Here is a 19,159-nt window from a genome sequence, read left to right on the forward strand (position 1 = left end):
TAAATTTGTTTTTTAACATACTATATGTGCTCCCATTTAATATTGCACACCCACTTTTTGTGTATTTGAGTATCTACTCGCAGAAGAGCTAATCTGTAAGTAAGCTAGATAAATATAATCAGAGACCTGGCCTATGGTGTAACCTATCTATACCCTTGTTCCCATTTCTCCCTTAATGTTCCATTCTTCCATTTCATTTCTCTAAGAAGATCTGATTCATATCAAATTATGTTCTCTAATTACTTGTCCATTATGAGGAACTTGATTGGTGATAAATATGAATTTAGTTCATGAGAGTAAATAAATATGTAACAGAATTTGCTACTAAGGGAAATATGGGTTACTATAGAGACTGCTTAGATTCCTTTGCTAACAGTGAATTCTATCTGGCAGAAAAATACAGTATAAACACTGTGGCATGTCATGTAGGTTTTGGCATATTGGGACACTTAAGTTAGTCTTGTCTTAAAAATATAAGTATTAATTCAGTTACTTTCTTGAGCTTTATGCTCTGAGGTCTTTGTTGTTAGTAAATTTGGAAAATAGGTAATAGATGTGTTTTTATTCCTTTTCATCTGCTTACATAGATTTAAGAATTAGGTTGATTATTTTTATTGACAAGTGACAAAAACATGTAACCTGTGCTTTAAAAACAACTAATTATGATATTAACAGGCTAGTGGTTGATATTAAAAAGGATGTTGGGCCTTCACATAGGCAAGACTATGCCCTCTTTGTGAGATTTGATTCTGTGGGAAGTAAAGATGGATTTTTAAGAGATGATAACTCTAACACCATGAAAAGTAAGTATGAACTGAATAAGACCATTAAATATGTAGTAGTTAAAATTCATTAAGAGAAAAAATAGCACATGTGAGGGAATTGGAAGGAGTTTGATGGGAGAAAATGGGAGGTAAATTGGATAAAAGCTCATTATATGCATGTGTGACATTTTCAAACAATAAAATAGAATAATGAGCATCAGTGCTACAGGAAAAATATAAAATGCTTATTTTTTACATTGAACAAAAATCTATACACTTTCATGGCTTTAATATATCATCTGTGGCGTGTGAAGACAACCATGGAAACATTTACATGACTTTAGATAAACATTATGATCTCGGAATTTGAGAAATTAAAACTGAATATTTTTAATTTTTAGATATGGCAAGGTTTATTCATAGGATTTGACATAAAACAAATGGGCCACTTTGTTTTGATCAGACCTTTACTTCTAGAATGCTGCCTATAGTAACAGTTGAAGATCAAGACTGAGATCTACTCAACAGGGTAATACTGTCTTTGGATACATACCATGAGTATGTGAAAGGCATGTATTTTCTATGCCACATATTAAGAGGCATTGATTTTTTTTTTTACAATTTCAAGTAGTTTTGTGTTGATTGGAGCAAAGCAAAAATGTAATAGTACTTGAGTCACTTTTAATAAGCTAGATCAAAGATGAATGAATAGGGAGGTTGCAATTCAAATTCTGAAAAAAATGAGCTATGCCCAGGAGATGTAAATCCTTCCTGTTAACTTAGCAAAGCCAAGAGTTTGGAAGATTTGCAGGCCAGTATGAATATATACTGTCACTCTGTTTAATTAAGCTGTTAATCTTGCTCAGTATGGCAGAAATGTCTTGCTGGTATTACTGATGTCATGCCTTGTTATATTGAACTATATTTACCGATGAGAGAACATTTACTTCAAGTTTTCTTGTTAATGCTGCTTTTTTTCTTATTTTACCCCATTTATTGAGCATAGATACTTTTTTTTCATAGTTTTTCTGAGTATAGTTTCTCATTCCCTTATATCTACCAGTTCCTCCTTAACCTCCCTTTCCTCTGAATCCATTCCCTTTCTGTGTCTCATGTCAAAAGAACAGGCTTCTGGAAGATAACAACAAAACACAACAAAATAAAATATATTACGATGAAGCAAAAGCTTTCACATCAGAGTTGGACACAGCAACCCAAAAGGACAAAGAGAGTTCCAAGAACACACATAATAGCCAGAGACTCATTAGTTCTCACACTCAGGAGTCCCATAAAAATATTAAGCTAATACCTATAATATAATACAATACATATGTAATATATAATATATTTCACACACACAGGGGCTGCTGTAGTCCTTTTAAAACCCTATGATTGCTTTTTTAGAGTTTGTGAGTTCATGTGCTCCTTGCTTAGTTGTTTCTTCTATTCTTCTATACCTATTATTCTTACTTTTTTTTTCCGTGTCCTAGATTTGTTGGATATTTTGTGTTAGGAATTTTTTAGATTAAGATTTTATTTAATTGGTGTGTCCATTTTGTTTATATATTATATTTTAAATGTCTGAGCTGCTCTCTTCCATCTCTAGTATTCTGTTGATGAAGCTTGCCTTTGTAGTTCCTGTTCAAATTCCTAAATTTTTCATTTCCAGAATTCCTTCATTGGGCTTTCTTTATTGCTTCTCTTCATTTTCAGCCCTTGAACAGTTTAGCTGATTGGCCAAACTTGGTTGGGGGACATCTTGGACTCATGCTTAGGTCATTCTTTATAATGGGGGATGTTCCACGTCTAAAGTAGGGACACATTTTGGCCCCTTCATAACTGAAGTGAGTTGGAAAAAGAAATGTTGGAAGAGAGAATCTTTGTGATTCCTTGGGGATGGTGTCAGTTAAGAAAGGGAGACCACAGTGTCTTTCCTACTAAGAAGCTAGGGATGAGCCGTGGGTAGGGGTTGGGAGGGAGAAATTGGATCTCAGGAGCAGTGGAGACATGTGGGTCTGCATTAAGCTTATGTGTTGCCCTGTGAGGAGCAGCCTTTGGGTTAGCAGGGGATAGGTATCTGCTCTGGTTGTGGTCTAGGACAAAACAAGTGGATAGGAAGGTTACACGGGAACATCTATGGCAGCCACAGGAGATGTGGGAAGGGGAAAGGAAAGGCTGCCATGGGGTTTTCTGTTGCAGAACTTGGGATGAGACTCGGGGATTGAATCTGGGAGAACAGGAAAAGAAGAGATGGTCTGTGTACATCCTACCTGGTTTTCTGGCATGCCCTGTTGGTTAGCAGGGGGTGCCTGCTAGAGTTGGGGTCTGGGAAAAAGCTACAGGTGGGAGGGGGGATGGAGTGGCAGGTTGGAAAGAGATCTGTGAAATCCGCAGGAGGTGGGAGCAAAGGGGCAGGGGAGGCTGCAAAAGGTGTTCTGCTGCAGAGACTGGGGGATTGGATCGGGGGAACAGAGAACAATAAAGCTTCTAATAGCTAGAGATGGATATTCTACATTCATCTTACAGCTTATTTATAGGCTACAATTGATCAATGAGAACTCTAGTAAGAAAAACATTATTCTATGGTTCTAGTTACAGTTCTCTTCATAAAACTATTAAGTAGAGAGTAAGTCGGTTATGGATCAAAGACCCCACGGACTACTACAGAAAACCAAAGTCCAAATTGGGAGTCTTTATTAAACTAACTGGAGATTATCTGGAGAGCAACCGTGCTCACACAGCAGCCCTGCCTGTTTTAAGGGCAAAAACTACATCCTGGTTGGCAGTTGCAGGGGGAAGTAAAGCAAACAAGCTGTTTATAAGATACAAAAGTTGTCAGTTAGCTGGGGCATCTTGACCTCAAGTCCCTGGGACATAGTTAGGTGATTTTCTAAGGGACATTCCCAGAGGAGGGGCTGTAAGCAGGGAATATGCTTTGAATCAGACCTTAGATGACTACAGAAGAGACAACAAGAGGAATCTTGACTCTCACACAATCCACAGTTCTGTCTAATACCTAATATCCCCAACCCTAAATTATATATACTTTCCCAGTCTGTATTATTCTATCATGTATGATTTAATATTCATTTTTGTGTATATATAACCTTTGACCTATTTCCCATAATGATTGAAGAGAAAAAACTAATCTCTTTAACTTTCATATTACTCACCCTAGTGGATTATGATGTTTTGGTATTTGCTAAATTCTGTAATTCATTCTAAAAATCTCCATGCTAAACACATTTGATTCAAGTCTCCTTTCTTTCCTCTTTCCTTTTTACATAAAGGATTTAAATACATTGAATGATCTACTAGATATGTCCACTAGATTATCCACTAGACACAGGCTCATGCTAAAGTTACTTGTTCTGCCCAGAATCATTGCCTAGCGATGATGCTGCCTACAGTGAACTGGATCATTCTGCATCAAGAAATCATGAAGAGAAAACCCACATAAATGCCCACAAGCCAATCTAATCTAGACAGTTCTTTGGGTGATCCTAGGCTGTTCCAAGTTTACAGTTAGAGCTAACTAGAAATATTTCAAAAAAATTAATAATTTTTTATAAGTAGCTTTATGCTTCAGTCTTTATTAATCTCTAGAAATGGTAAGTTTATACTTTCAGTTGCTCACACACGCACTAAAGTATATATGAACAAACAAATAAAACATAGGAAAAAAGCCCTTAGTGTCATAATTTAGCATCTGTTGATTTTCCTCTCCTCTATCCAGTAAATGGGCAAAGATTATTTACTCTGCACTCAAGAATATATCTATAACCTTGACTGTTTCTGACCATCCTTTTACAGTTCTCCTAAAACAACCATATGTGTTTCCTTATGGCTTTTTGAATGTGAGAAGCAAGTTCCTACGTTAGAGTGCTTGAATTTGCTCTTTCTACTTGGAACACACTTTTTATGGATGTTTCATTTCCTCGAAATGTTTGCCCAAATGTTGCAGTATAAATTAAAATGGCTTATTTGAATATCTCTACCTAAAACAGTCTCCCCAAGACTTTGTATTATGTCTCACTCTTTGTCTTTACATATAGCTTCTACCCTTTGTAAGTGTTACAAATGTAGTTACTGTCAGCCTTATATTTCCAGAATGTAAATCCATCAGAGCAGCTTTTTCTTTATTCATAGCTGTGTCCTCAAGACTCAAAATTATGCGTAGCATAAAGAAGGCAGGCAATGGTTTTGCAGAAGATCGAATGAGCTCCTTATTTCCCATCATATTTTTTAAGTGTTGCTATGTGAAGTAAGCTAATATATTTTTGGTTCTCCAAACACTCCTCACTTTGTTCAGTAGGTTTTATTGCTTTTTCAGGTAATCGACTTCAAAAAGTAGAGTTAGCTTTGACAGGCTCTGGACTTCCTGTCATCTTACAGTTTGATCCAGGAAAATCACTTACTTTTGCACCTTGTTTCATGGGTGAGCATTCGGATATTCTGTGCATTGTAAAAAATCAATCCATATCACTTCCTGTGATGTACCATTTTCAAAAAACTGCACACTTTAAAATGGATCCTGAAAGGGGCAAAATTGATGAAGGATGTATTCAGGTAAGTTAGCTTATTCTTTGCCTTCCTTCCATTAGCACTTCAGCTATTTTTTTATTCAGAGTAATTTACAGAGGAGAAAGGACCACATTTGATCTACTAGTGTTTATGAAGTATGTCTCTTATGTGACCTAGAATTAGTTATACATCCAGTCATATAGAATCCATAATTCTTTGTTAAGGGTCTGCATTGTTCCAGTGAAAGCATGTAATGTTCAGGTGCACTATGAAATGCAGCTGTTGCTTCTAAAACAGTTTTATTTTATTAAGGAATTTTAAGACATATACAGAAACAGGTATGACTTAAGATTGTAGAGTGTTAAACAGGATCTGTAATGTAGTGCCATCCAAACTCAAAGAACATTTTATTTCCATTCGGGAAGATTCTTCTGGAGAATCACATGAGCGATATCTTGCAGATTTAGTTAAAGTTTGAAATTTCAAACAGGTAATAGTTGGCTAGTTTGCAGTTTCTTATGTTGGGGGAAAACAAACAAACAAAAAACAAATACTAAGACAGTCTTGTTGGAACCAGCCCCCACCCCCATGTTTCAGGAGTTATTTTAATTATGGCTAGCCACTCTTGCCAACTCTTTTCTAGACACTCTAAAACAGAACTTTTTGAAACAGGGTTTCTCTGTAGCTTTGGTGCCTGTCCTGGAACTAGCTCTTGTAGACCAGGCTGGCCTCGAACTCCCAGAGATCCGCCTGCCTCTGCCTCACGAGTGCTGGAATTAAAGGCATGCTCCACCACCGCCCGGCTAAAACAGAACTTCTTAAGCATTCTTTACTAACTTTTTTTGCCTGAGCTGATTAAAGTGTGTATACAAATTTAATATTTTTATGCTGAAAATGATGGCAGAAGAATATTGAAAGTATTCAGTGTCCATAATAACATAGAAAAATTTGTGGGTACAGTAAAAAAAGTGCATCTTAAAATATACAGTGGTTTCAAATCTGAGCCCACATGTTTCAGGCACTATCCATTGTTGTTATGTTATATGATGCACACACAATGCAGTGTGAATTTTGTACATTCAGAAGCATGACTGTGGTGACCATTTGTGCTGCAACAGACTTGTGTTGCAAGTAAAACCTCGGCTCAATTACACATTTAACTTTCACTTAATTTTTATTCATCGCATATTCAAAAGCTTTTTATTGTTGGCAAATTTTGTGTCCCACACCACATTTCATTTTAGGACCCCCATATATGTTTGTGACTTAAGTCAACTCTTAGAAATCTATGGTCTGTTGGACAGTTCTATTTTGATTCCTGATTCTTCCCTGTTTGAGCAATTATACTGATGTTATAAGCATTTCTGGGTGATTTTATATGGATATATACTTAAGACTCTCAGAATATATCATATAGAGGAATCGTTAAATCTTTTTTTTTATTTAAAATTTTTTTTTTATTGAGAAAAGAAAAAAAACATAAACAAAAAACAAGTGCCCCCCTCCTCCCAGCCTCCCATTTCCCTCCCCCTCCTCCCACCCTTCTCCCCCTCCCCCCACTCCTCTCCCCCTCCCTCTCCAGTCCACAGAGCAGTCCGGGTTCCCTGCCCTGTGGTAAGTCCTAGGTCCTCCCCCCTCCGTCCATATCTAGGAGGGTGAACATCCAAACTGGCTAGGCTCCCACAAAGCCAGCACATTAAGTACAATCAAAACCCCGTGCCATTGTCCTTGGCGTCTCATCAACCCTCATTGTTCGCCATGTTCAGAGAGTCCGGTTTTATCCCATGCTTTTTCAGTCACAGTCCAGCTGGCCTTGGTGAGCTCCCAGTAGATCAGCTCCACTGTCTCAGTGGGTGGGTGCACGCCTCGTGGTCCCGACATCTTTGCTCATGTTCTCCCTCCTTCTGCTCCTCATTGGGACCTTGGGAGCTCAGTCCAGTGCTCCTGTGTGGGTCTCTGTCTCTATCTCTATCCATCACCAGATGAAGGTTTCTATGATGATATGCAAGATATTCGTCAGTATTGCTATAGGATAGGGTCGCTGGAGAGGCTGTGGAGGAAGGGGTACACTCATCCATTGCTGGTGGGAATGCAATCTTGTGCAATCCAAGATCAAGGGAGGTCCTTCCGTTTTCTGGTATCCTCTTCAATTTCTTTCTTCAATGCCTTAAAGTTCTTGTCAAATAGATCTTTCACTTACTTGGTCATAGTTACCCCAAGATATTTTATGCTGTTTGTGGATATCGTGAATGGTGAAGCTTCTCTGATTTCCCTCTCTGCTTCCATATCCTTTGTGTATAAGAGGGCAACTGATTTTTTGGAGTTGATCTTGTATCCTGCCACATTACTAAAGGTGTTTATCAGCTGTTGGAGTTCTTTGGTGGAGTTTTTGGGGTCGCTTATGTACACTATCATATCATCTGCAAATAATGAAAGTTTAACTTCTTCCTTTCCAAATCGAATCCCCTTGATCCCCTTATGTTGTCTTATTGCTATTGCTAAAACTTCAAGCACTATATTGAAGAGGTATGGCGAGAGTGGACAGCCTTGTCGTGTTCCTGATTTTAGTGGGATGGCTTTGAGTTTCTCTCCGTTTAATTTGATGTTAGCTGTCGGCTTGCTGTATATAGCTTTTATTATATTTAGGTAAGACCCTTGTATCCCTTATCTCTCCAATAATTTTATCATAAAGGGATGTTGAATTTTGTCAAATGCTTTTTCAGCATCTAATGAAATGATCATATGTTTTTTTTCTTTCAGTTTATTTATATGCTGGATTACATTGATAGATTTTCATATGTTGAACCACCCCTGCATCTCTGAGATGAAGCCTACTTGATCATAATGGATAACTTTTCTAATGTGTTCTTGGATACGGTTTGCCAATATTTTGTTGAGAATTTTTGCATCGATATTCATGAGTGAGATTGGCCTGTAATTCTGTTTCTTGGTTGAATCTTTGTGTGGTTTTCCTATCATAGTAACTGTAGCTTCATAAAAGGAATTTGGCAATGACTCTTCTGTTTCTATATTGTGAAGTACGTTAAGGAGTATAGGTATTAGGTCTTCTTGGTAGTTCTTGTAGCATTCCGCATTGAAACCATCTGGTCCTGGGCTTCTTTTGGTAGGGAGGTTTTTGATAACAGCTTCTAATTCTTCACGACTAACAGGTCTATTTAGATTGTTCACCTGGTCCTAGTTTAACTTTGGTATATGGTATTTATCTAAAAACGTGTCCATTTCTTTTACATTTTGCATTTTTGTGGCATACAGGCTTTTGTAGTAAGATCTAACGATTTTCTGAATTTCCTCTGTGTCTGTGGTTATGTACCCCTTTTCAATTCTCATCCTATTAATTTGCATATTCTCTCTGCCGTTTGATTAGTTTGGATAGGGGTTTGTCAATCTTGTTGATTTTCTCCAGGAACCAGCTTTTTGTTTCATTGATTCTTTGGATTGTTTTGTGTGTTTCTACTTTGTTGATTTCCGCCCTCAGTTTGAATATTTCCAGTCTTCTACTCCTCCTAGGTGAGTCTGCTTCTCTTTTTTCTAGAGCTTTCAGGTGGGCTGTTAATTCTCCAATGTGTGCTCTTTCTTTTTTCTCTCAGAGGGCACTTAGTGCTATGAACTTTCCTCTTAGGACTGCTTTCATAGTGTCCCATAAGTTTGAGTAGGTTGTTTCTTTGTTTTCATTGAATTCAAGGAAGACTTTAATTTCTTTATTTTTTCCTTGATCCAGGTGTGGTTCAGTAGTTGACTGTTCAGTTTCCATGAGTTTGTAGGCTTTCTGGGGGTAGCATTGTTGTTGAATTCTAACTTTATTCCATGGTGATCTGATAAGACACAGGTGGTTACTAATATTTTTTTGTAACTGTGTAAGTTAGCTTTGTTACCGAGTATGTGGTCAATTTTCGAGAAGGTTCCATGAGCTGCAGAGTAGAAGGTATATTCTTTCCTCTTTGGGTGGAATAATCTATAGATGTCTGTTAAGTCCATTTGCTTCATTACCTCCATTAATTCTCTAATTTCTCTGTTAGGTTTCTGTCTGATTGACCTGTCCATTGGTGAGAGAGGAGTGTTGAAGTCTTCTACTATTAGTGTGTGCGGTTTGATGTCTGCCTTGAGTTTTAGTAATGTTTCTTTTACATACGTGGGTGCTTTTATATTTGGGGCATAGATATTCAGGATTGAGACTTCTTCCTGATGAATTGTTCCTGTTACGAGTATAAAATGCCCCTCTCTATCTCTTCTGATCGATTTAAGTTTGAAGTCAACTTTGTTAGAAATTAGTATGGCCACACCTGCTTGTTTCTTACTTCCATTTGCTTGATAAGCCTTTTCCCATCCCTTTACTCTGAGTAGGTGCCTGTCTTTGTGGTTGAGGTGTGTTTCTTGTAGACAGCAGAATGTTGGATCCTGTTTTCTTATCCAATCTCTTAGCCTGTGCCTTTTTATAGGTGAGTTGAGCCCATTGATATTAAGTGATATTAATGACCAGTGGTTGTTAACTCTGGTCACTTTTTTAGTAGTAGGGTTTGTGTGTTTTCCTTCTTTGATTTGCGCTGGTGAAGGGTCTCTAGATGTCTGAGTTATTGTTGGCATTGTTGGACTCCTTGGTTAGTGATTTTCCTTCTATTATTTTCTGTAAGGCTGGATTTGTGGCTACGTATCGTTTAAATTTGTTTTTATCCTGGAAAATTTTGTTTTCTTCATTTGTAGTGAACGAAAGTTTGGCTGGATATAGTAGTCTGGGCTTGCATCCGTGGTCTCTTAGTTTTTGGAGTACATCTATCCAGGACCTTCTAGCTTTCATGGTTTCCATAGATAAGTCAGGTGTAAGTCTGATAGGTTTACTTTTATAAGTAACTTGGCCTTTTTCCTTTGCGGCTTTTAATATTCTTTCTTTATTCTGTATATTTTGTGTTTTGATTATTATATGGCGAGGGGATGTTTTTTTTTTGATCCAGCCTATTTGGTGTTCTGTATGCTTCTGAACCTTCATAGGTACATCTGTCTTCAGGTTGGGAAAGTTTTCTTCTATAATTTTATTAAGTATATTTTCTGGACCGTTGTGCTGCACTTCTTCTCCTTCTTCTACTCCAATTATTCTTAGATTTGGTCTTTTTATTGTGTCCCATATTTCCTGAATGTTATGTGATGAGAGTTTGTTGGACTTGCTGTTTTCTTTGTTCAGAACTTTTATTTTCTCTATGTTATCCTCAGAATCTGAGATTCTTTCTTCTATCTCTTGTATTCTGCTGGTTATGCTTGATTCTGTAGTCTCTATTCGTTTACCTAGATTTTCCATGTCTAGCCGGCCCTCTGTTTGTGTTTTCTTCTTTGCCTCCATTTCAGTTTTCAAGTCATGAACTGTTTCCATTATCTGCTTGATTGTTTTTCCTTGGTTTCCTAGGGTATCATTCACTGATTTACTCAATTTCTTGAACTTTCTGTTATACTTCTCATCCATTTCTATAAGGGTGTTTTTTATATGCTGTTTAAGGGTGTCAATCACTTTCATGAAGTCAGTTTTTTCTCCTTCTTTTTTATTAAGGTGTTCATGTCCTCCTGTTGTGAGGTCACTGGCTTCTGGTGGTTTCGTGTTGTTTTTCAGATTTTTGGGAGAATTCCTGCATTGGCGTCTGCCCATCTCTTCCTCCCAATACTCCCCTTTGGATCTTCTTTTACAGGATCAGGTCTTCTTGCCCACTGATGTTCCTTCCCAGTGATGTCACTCCCCAGAGATGTTTCTCCACAATGATGTTTCACTCGGTGCCCAGATCGAAACTCCGCGCTGCTTGGTTAGCTTGCGAACAAAGGGCCCACCCTGCTTGCTGTGGGCAGGCTATGGGAACAAAGGAGCTACTGGCGGCCACCCCTTTGTCCTCCTGGTTCGGGTTCGGTCCCAGCGCCCTAGCAGGCTGAGCAGGGAGGCGCTATGTCGCCAAAGAAGGGAGGGAGGGAGGGAGGGAGGGAGGGAGGGAAGGAGGGAGGGAGGGAGGGAGACAGGGGGTGGGGGAATCTGGATGTAAGTTGGATGAGATAGGAAGAGAGAGGATGTACGGGCAGTATAGCCCCTGTAGGATGGCCGCGTTAAATCTTGAAAATGCTGTGTTTAAAAAAAAAAAAAAAAGAAAATGCTGTGTTTAACATTTGGACCTGTTCCCAGTAGTGTTATGTAGTGACATTTTGCTTGTGTTTTTAACAAGTAAAGATTGCTTGAAGATCAGAGTGTAGAGTTAAGCCACTAGATACCAGGGAGTGGTGGCTCACACTTTTTATCCCAAGGCTTGGGAGACAGAGGCAGAGGGATTTCTGTTATTTCAAGGCCACCCTGGGGTACCTGAGATTTAATCTGTCTAAAAGAGAACCAGAACTCACAGAAAGGTGATCCCAGCACTTGGGATCCTATGCCTTTAATCTCAGCACTAGGGAGGTGAAGACAGGATATGGGTGGGCAGAGAGAGCAATATAAGGCGGGAGGAGACAGGAGCTCAGTGTAGTCTGAGGTTTGGGTGGAGGCAGATGCAGTCTGGACAGTATCACCCCTTTGGTCTGAGCATTGGTAGAGGTAAGAGAACTTTCTAGTGGCTGGCTGCTCTGCTTTTCTGATATACAACAATAACCTTATATCTGATTCTGGGTTTTTATTATTAAGGCCAACTAAAATTCATGCTACAGTGTTTGTCAAAGTGATTGCTTAAGTTTGTATTTCTTCCAGCAGTGACTTAACAGTCCAATTCCTTTATGCCCCTTCCCACACTTGACAATATCCTTTTTTTCATTACAATTATCTTATTGTGTGCAAAATGGTGTTCCAGTATGGTTTTAGTTCTCATCTTCCCAATAACTGATGATGATAGCTATATCCACCTATTTTCTTTAGGGGAATAATTGCTTAAATCGACAGCAAGGTGAATGGTACCTTATTAGAAATGTCTCTATTTAAATCTCTCAAATTTGTGTTATGATGTTCTATGAAAAGGAGAATTAAGGTCAGTTACAGTTAAGATTGAAAACCAGCTTGTTGACTGAGTGTTCCCAATAGATCACAAGAATCCTTAGAAGTATAAAAAGAAACACCAGTGTTAAAGTGATGTGAAAAGATAAAGAAGCCAGTGTCGATTGATGGCTTCAGAAATGGAAATGGTGGGGATGTAAGTCCACTGAGATGGTTTCTATCACCTGGAAGTAGCGAAAAAAGAATAAAATAAAACCCATACTCTGCAGTAGATCTTTCAGTATATAAGCACAGATCAAATGACTCAAATTACAGTTCATTAAAACTGTGGAAGACTCACAAGTATAAAATAAGAAATTCGAGGTTAGCCCTTGATTTTTTTAAAAATTATTTTTCATAGCTAAAAGGATATTATTATATTACCCTTTGACATTTTTATTTTATTTATTCCATGTAATTTTCTGATTTTTAAACTTTTATTTTTTATAAAGTTCATAAATGTATAAAATGCATCTTGATTATTTTCTACCTCTTTCTTCCTCCATCCAACATTCTCTGCCTTCCCTATTTGTAGAGTCAAATCCTCACACCTGTCTGTCTGTCTTTTTCATCTGTGGATGAACACTCACAATCTGTTATTCTCGGCACCTTGAACACCTCATCTCTGCATTAACTGCTGTATACTTTAATGAGAAGCTTCTCTGACCAAGCATGAGAGCAGCACAAATATGTGAATATAAGCATACATATTCAAAATACAGTTTACAGCGTGACCACTTAGCAGAACATTAAAAGTTTTTCCTTTACTTTTAGTGATATGGTTTTACCTATATTTATAGTACTAGACATGAGTTCTTGAATACTTATCTTTGTTGTTGAAATGCAAGTTCCTCATATGTTCTGGATACAAGGCTCAATCAGATAAATAAATTAGAAAGATCTTTTCCATTTTGTGGGTCTTTTATTTTCATGATGATAATTTCCTTTGCAATGAAACATTTTAGTAGTCATATTCACCCAAGGCCTTCAAATTTATTAAAGAGTATTTTTGACATATTTGGAATCTTGAAAATAGATATGATTCTAAAATTACCTTGTCAGTTTCTACCAAAAAATAGCAGCTGTTATTTTGATAGCATCTGTGTTGGTGTTCTAAATCCTTTTGGGAAGTATTGCCATTCCACAATATTAGTTTTGCAGTTGATGGAGGACAGATACTTATTCATGTGTGTTTTAATTTCTTTCAGTGGTGTTTATAGTATCCAGTGTATCAATTTTCTGATTCCTATTAGACAAGAAATTTATAATCTTACAGTACTGGTGATCAAATACAGTGTATTTTGTATGATTGGCAATTGCTTTACCATAGAACTGTACTCAAACCCTTGTTTTTTGTAAAAAAAAAATTAAGTGCCTTTGTCTTTTTGATAAGAAAATGTAGTTATATTTTAAATTTCATGTGTGTGTATGTATACATTATATAAATTCCCTGAATGCTATCACATTTTAAAATAGATTCTTTTGTATGCAAGATCATGTCTCTGAGAATAGATTTATTTTATGATTTCTTTTACAATTCAGATTTATGTTTTTCTTATTTAATATATTTACCTAGAAATAGCAAAAGAGACTATTTTATCTTGTTCTTGAACTAAAAGGAAGACATGTAATATTCCATCAGATGAGTAAGAGGTTAGCCATAGGTTGTTCATGCACTGCCATTCTATTTTGGAAGTAACTTTTTCTTTATGAAAATGGGATGGGTTTTGTCAAACAATTTGTCTCTATTAAGTGGTAATGGGTTTCTCCTTAATTAAGATTCATTGTATTGATATTTAGATATTAAAAGGCAAAATGACTCAATAATTTGATTACTATGTTAACCCTTTCTACTATATTCAGTTAGATAATATTTTGCTGTGTATATATAAATCCTCACCACATGGGGCTTGAGGTATTTTATAGGGCAGAACAGGGAACTTTTGGGGTGGATGATTCTGTTTTCAGATCTGTTCCCCTGCAATCTCAAAAGTTGTAAACATCAATGGAGTGGAGTTGTAATTACTTACAGTGGAGTACATTGACCTTCTTGTTAGAAGCTTCCTGGCCTTTAACTGCCTTCCGATGTAATCAGTATACCAATGTTCCTATCCAGAGTTTCTCAGCTCACCTGATGCTTTTAGGTTATTTATTGACCCTGCCCCACAAGTTCCATTTTCTGTCCTATAAAACTATCAAGCCCCCTGCCCTTGAGTACTTTGTCTCTACTCCCACAGAAAGACTATTGCCCTTCATGGTCTGTCTAGTTAAAGGATAATGTATGCATGTTCATAAGGGGACTTGAAATGTATTTGTTTACCGTGAAATTTTTTTGGTTTTGACACTTCCCCATCCATTATTTTCAACTAACATTTCTCTTGCAGGAAATACATAGACTTTTAGTTTTTATCTACCGTACAAATTTGTGCTTTTTTCCTTAGCAGAATGAACATATATTTATTTAGGTAAAGTGAAAAGAATTCACAAAAGTGTCAGGGTCCACAAGGGAGAAATGTTCCAATTTGTGCCTTTTAGTCATTAACTATCTATTCACTTATGGATAGATATTTAGGTTCGTTCCACAAACCAATCATTCCCTAGTTACTCTGTAATCAAAAGAGTGGTTAATGTATCTTTTAAACAAAGTTGTTTAGTTTTCTTTGCGGAAAAGCAATACATACATATTTGTATATGAAATAGAAAACTATTTAGCTTTCAAAAGGAAGCCTTGCTATTTGCAACATTATGAATGAGCCTGAGTGATAATATTCTAAAAGAAACAAGCCAGATACAAAGATAGGCCATGACCTCTTTAATGATCTCAATTAAATCTGAATGCAAATTGGCAGATTTGGTCAGGAAAAGTAGTATACTTAACTAATTAAAGCAAAGTATAGACCTGAGAGTTCCTCAGCAAAAGCATGGGGTTTTGCTTAAAGGGTATAAAGTTCCAGTGAGGCAGAGTGAATAATTCAGGGAGATCTGTGACTATAGTATGGTGACCTAAGCTTAATGTGCTGTCACCCAAAATTGCAAAGGCACTAATATTTAAATATTATTGTCATAAACAATTATGAGTAAGTTAATTAGCTTGATTTAATCATTTATATATACTGCATAATATAAATATATGATAAAATTGGTCATCTATACTTTAAGGTGTCAGAGAAATGGTAAAAGAATCCATTTGCTTTTAATAATAGGGTATGCAAGTAATGTAGGGTATGCAAGTAATATTTTCTTATTTTTGGTAATTCAGTGTTTTAAAATATCTTATTTTCAAACAGCTATTTTGGTATATTTGATTACCTGTTTGTTCTATTTATTTTTGATATTTAATATTTTAATTGTTTCTTTGGAGGGTGTATTCAACAATGTCACTTACCAGAGCATAGTTCAAAGTAGTACTGGCTTTATTTTAATGCTGTGCAAAAACATTGCTTCAGTATAACTGTCCTATCTTCTATTTATGCTGTTGCAATGCAAACTATGTTTCTTTGGTAGACGCCTATCAATGTTCTTGAATAGCCATTGTCATATTTTCTATTCACTTATTTTTATTAGTGTTTTAGGTTATCATACTAGGTATAATGGCTTTCATCCTGGCATCTTGATGTGTATGTATGTGTGCTAATAATTTGTTCTAATTCAGTACTCTCCCTCACTGCCATCCCTCTGTTCCCTCTGAATGGCTTCTTTCCTTTTTTCCAATTTTATAAACTAAATACATAAGAAAACACTGCAAATAAAAATACAGTTCATATATGTACACACATATATACATACATATATGTGTTTGTGTATATATATATATATATGTTTGTTTGTGTATGTATATATAGTTTCCTTTAAACTACTTGTATAACTATCCATTTTCTTTCTGTTTCCATGGAAGGATTCCCTTTAATACTTTCCTAAAGCAGCTTTACTAGGAGTGCAATCTCCCCTCTGATATTTATTTGGGAAGACTGTCTTTCCAACTTCAGTTTTGACTGGGAGTTTGGCTAGTTATGGAATTTTGAGTTTATAATTTTTTCAATAAAGCAATCTCTTTCCTATTGCCTTTCGGTCGCTAGTAGTCTTAATGATTTCCAGATTTTCTTTTTCCTTTCTTTTTTTCTCTTCCTTTCCTTCCTTCTTCTTTTCTTTTCTTTTCTTTTCTTTTCTTTTCTTTTCTTTTCTTTTCTTTTCTTTTCTTTTCTTTTCTTTTCTTTTCTTTTCTTTTCTTTTCTTTTCTTTTCTTTTCTTTTCTTTTCTTTTCTTTTCTTTTCTTTTCTTTTCTTTTCTTTTTTTTTTTTGAGACAGCTTTTCTCTGTATAGCCCTGCTTGTCCTATTATTGCTCTGTAGACCAGGCTGGCCTCAAAGAACTGCACAGATAGCTACCTGCCTCAGCCTCCTAGTGGTGGGATTAAAGATGTGCACTGCCACTGCCTGGCAATTTTGACAGTTTGACTCTGATGTGTCTATCATTCTGATATATCATGAGTCTTGGTGAGCTTATCAATATACAGATGAATTTTTTCCATCACGATTCTAAACATCTCATTTTTTATATTTTTACAAATATTCTTCACTTTCCTCTCTCAACTATTTTTTACAACCTCTTTTCTTTCATTGGTACTATGTTTATTACTGTGACCTTCTTAGATTTGATGTTGATCTGACCCACCCATGGAGGGAATGAACAAAGGACAGACAGACAGACAGACACAGACACCCCGGAATCAGGTGTGATATGCACTCTAATCAAGAATCTATAATAGCAGCAGCCCAGAAACTCAGCATGTTTATTTAATCATCTGAATTTAGGAGCTTAATTTATTTTTTGAGAGTGAGGAGGTAGGTTTCCGCTAATCTCAGTAGAAGGTCTAAGGTGTAGCAGTATATGGCAGAGCAGTCTCAGTTTCAGGTTGCAGTCATCCTTTAGGAGAAAGCTATGGTTGATAGTTCCTGAATATGCTAGTCAGTCATTTCTAAGCCCTTGTACTTGGAACAGTGGAAGGTTTTACCGTATCTTCTTGTTCTTGACACAGTATCATGTACCCAGAGACCCTCTTTTGCCTAATTTTTAATCATCTCTCTTAGCCATTTGGGGTATTCTCAAATATCTTGTCTTCAAGTTCATTGATTATTTCTTGTATCAGTACATATCTACTACTGAGTTCTTTTTAGTGAATCTTTAAAATGCTGTACTATCTATAATATTTCTTTAATCATTTCAGTCCTTCATGTTACCCTTTTTATGAAGAATTGATATCATACTTTCTTTTTTTCTTCAGACATTTTTTTCAGTTTTTTCAGCATATTTATAATAGTTGACTCACCATAATTGTTTGGTAAGTCTAGCATTTGAATTTCCTCTCAGACATATTCTATTATGTACCTTTCTGGTGTGTTGAACACATTTTACTGTTTCTTTTGTTGTAAAATAACTTTATGGTGAAAACTTTGCATTGTAAATAGCATAGCTGTTTGAAATGCAGAAAATCAAATCACTCCAAGGTTAACAGTAGCTTTGATTATTGATATATTAGTGACTTCTAGGAAAATTCTGTATTGATAGTTTCATTGTTGTATGTAGTCAATTACATCTCTCTCAGTTAATTTAGTATTCAGCAAATGGTTGGACAAAGGTTACCTTAAGTTTCTTGAATTAGTTATGTTAGAACATGGACCTACCCATTCAATGGTCATTTTTAAGAGGCTGGATTCCATAGACTGAAGAGATCATGCCTTGCTTCTTTGCATCTCACCATGGAACAGTTAATCTCTCTCTCTTTCTCTCTCTCTCTCTCTTTCTCTCTCTCTCTCTCTCTCGTGCTGTGCGTTTTACAAATCCTAAGTGGATTCTAACCAGTACCTGGCACATCACAGATTCTTGTCATATAAGCAATGTTGAACCAAATTATTTCCTGCTGTTCCCTAAAAGCTTTTATAATGCTTTTGTCTTTTTTTTTTTTTTTTCCTCTGGGACTTTCTCTGGATTGTTACTTGGTGATTTTCTCTAAAGACCTTTCTCTGGAGCCCACACCACTCTTTCCTAAATTTAATTAAAACATGTTTTATTATATGTGTATTAGAGTTTTTTCATGTGTGTATGTATGTCAGTACACTACTAACATGCCTGGAGAGTCTAGAAGGTGTCAAATTCTGTAGACTCGGAGTTAGAGAAGGTTGTGAGCCACCTTGTGGATTCTGGGACTAGAACCCTCTTCTTCTGGAAGAGTGGCTTAACTGTTGAACCAGCTTTCTAACTGATTGTCTCATTCACTTTTGTGCAGGCTCTCTCTCCTTCTTTTCTCTCTTATCCCCATTTCATATGAAATTCCTCTATAGGTTTTAAAATGGTTCTTTAGGAACCCAGCCATGTTTGTCTCTCCTATGTATTGTACAATTTTCCGTATAATTCTTTCTCTCCTGCCGCACACCACGGCCCCGGTCTGTGATCTGTGCGCTAGACCCCAGTTTGCGAGCTTCGGGAAAAGGGCTGGAGGTTGCAAAGACCTTCAAACACTGGTACCAAAAGCCCCTCTTTATTAATACCATGGAGGCTTAAATACACTGCAGTCAAAGGCCAACAGGTGAAAATCCCATCCTCTGATCGTCTAAGCTAGGCACAGCTTCTAGTAACTTTAATTAGAAGGTTCTAGGAGGGAAGAACAGCTGAAGGCCAGCACTCATTAGTCCCAACATCCAGCAGAAGGCCAGGACTCATTAGTCCCAACATTCTCCCCATCTCAATGTCTGATTGTTGTCTAGAGACACTTTCCCTTATGTCATCCCTAGAGTTAAGGCTAATTATCAGTTTTCTTTCACTGACATTTCAGCGATTGTATTTATAGTCATTGAACGCTGTCTTCGATATTCTTG

General features: G+C 36.7%; 1 protein-coding gene across 1 annotated transcript in view; it reads left to right on the forward strand.

Annotated features, from left to right (window-relative positions):
• The window catches only part of LOC121445581 (cilia- and flagella-associated protein 47-like), a gene marked incomplete at its 3' end in the record, with an annotated part of 123,182 nt that overhangs the window by 9,018 nt on the left and 95,005 nt on the right, over nt 1-19,159 (forward strand). Inside the window, 2 exon segments of the mRNA XM_041647720.1 lie at nt 676-803; nt 5,098-5,333. Coding sequence (XP_041503654.1) covers nt 676-803; nt 5,098-5,333 — 364 coding nt within the window.

The sequence above is a fragment of the Microtus oregoni genome, unplaced genomic scaffold (genome assembly GCF_018167655.1).
Source record: "Microtus oregoni isolate MIOR12 unplaced genomic scaffold, Mior012 000215F_ref0000472, whole genome shotgun sequence".
Lineage (NCBI taxonomy): Eukaryota > Metazoa > Chordata > Mammalia > Rodentia > Cricetidae > Microtus > Microtus oregoni.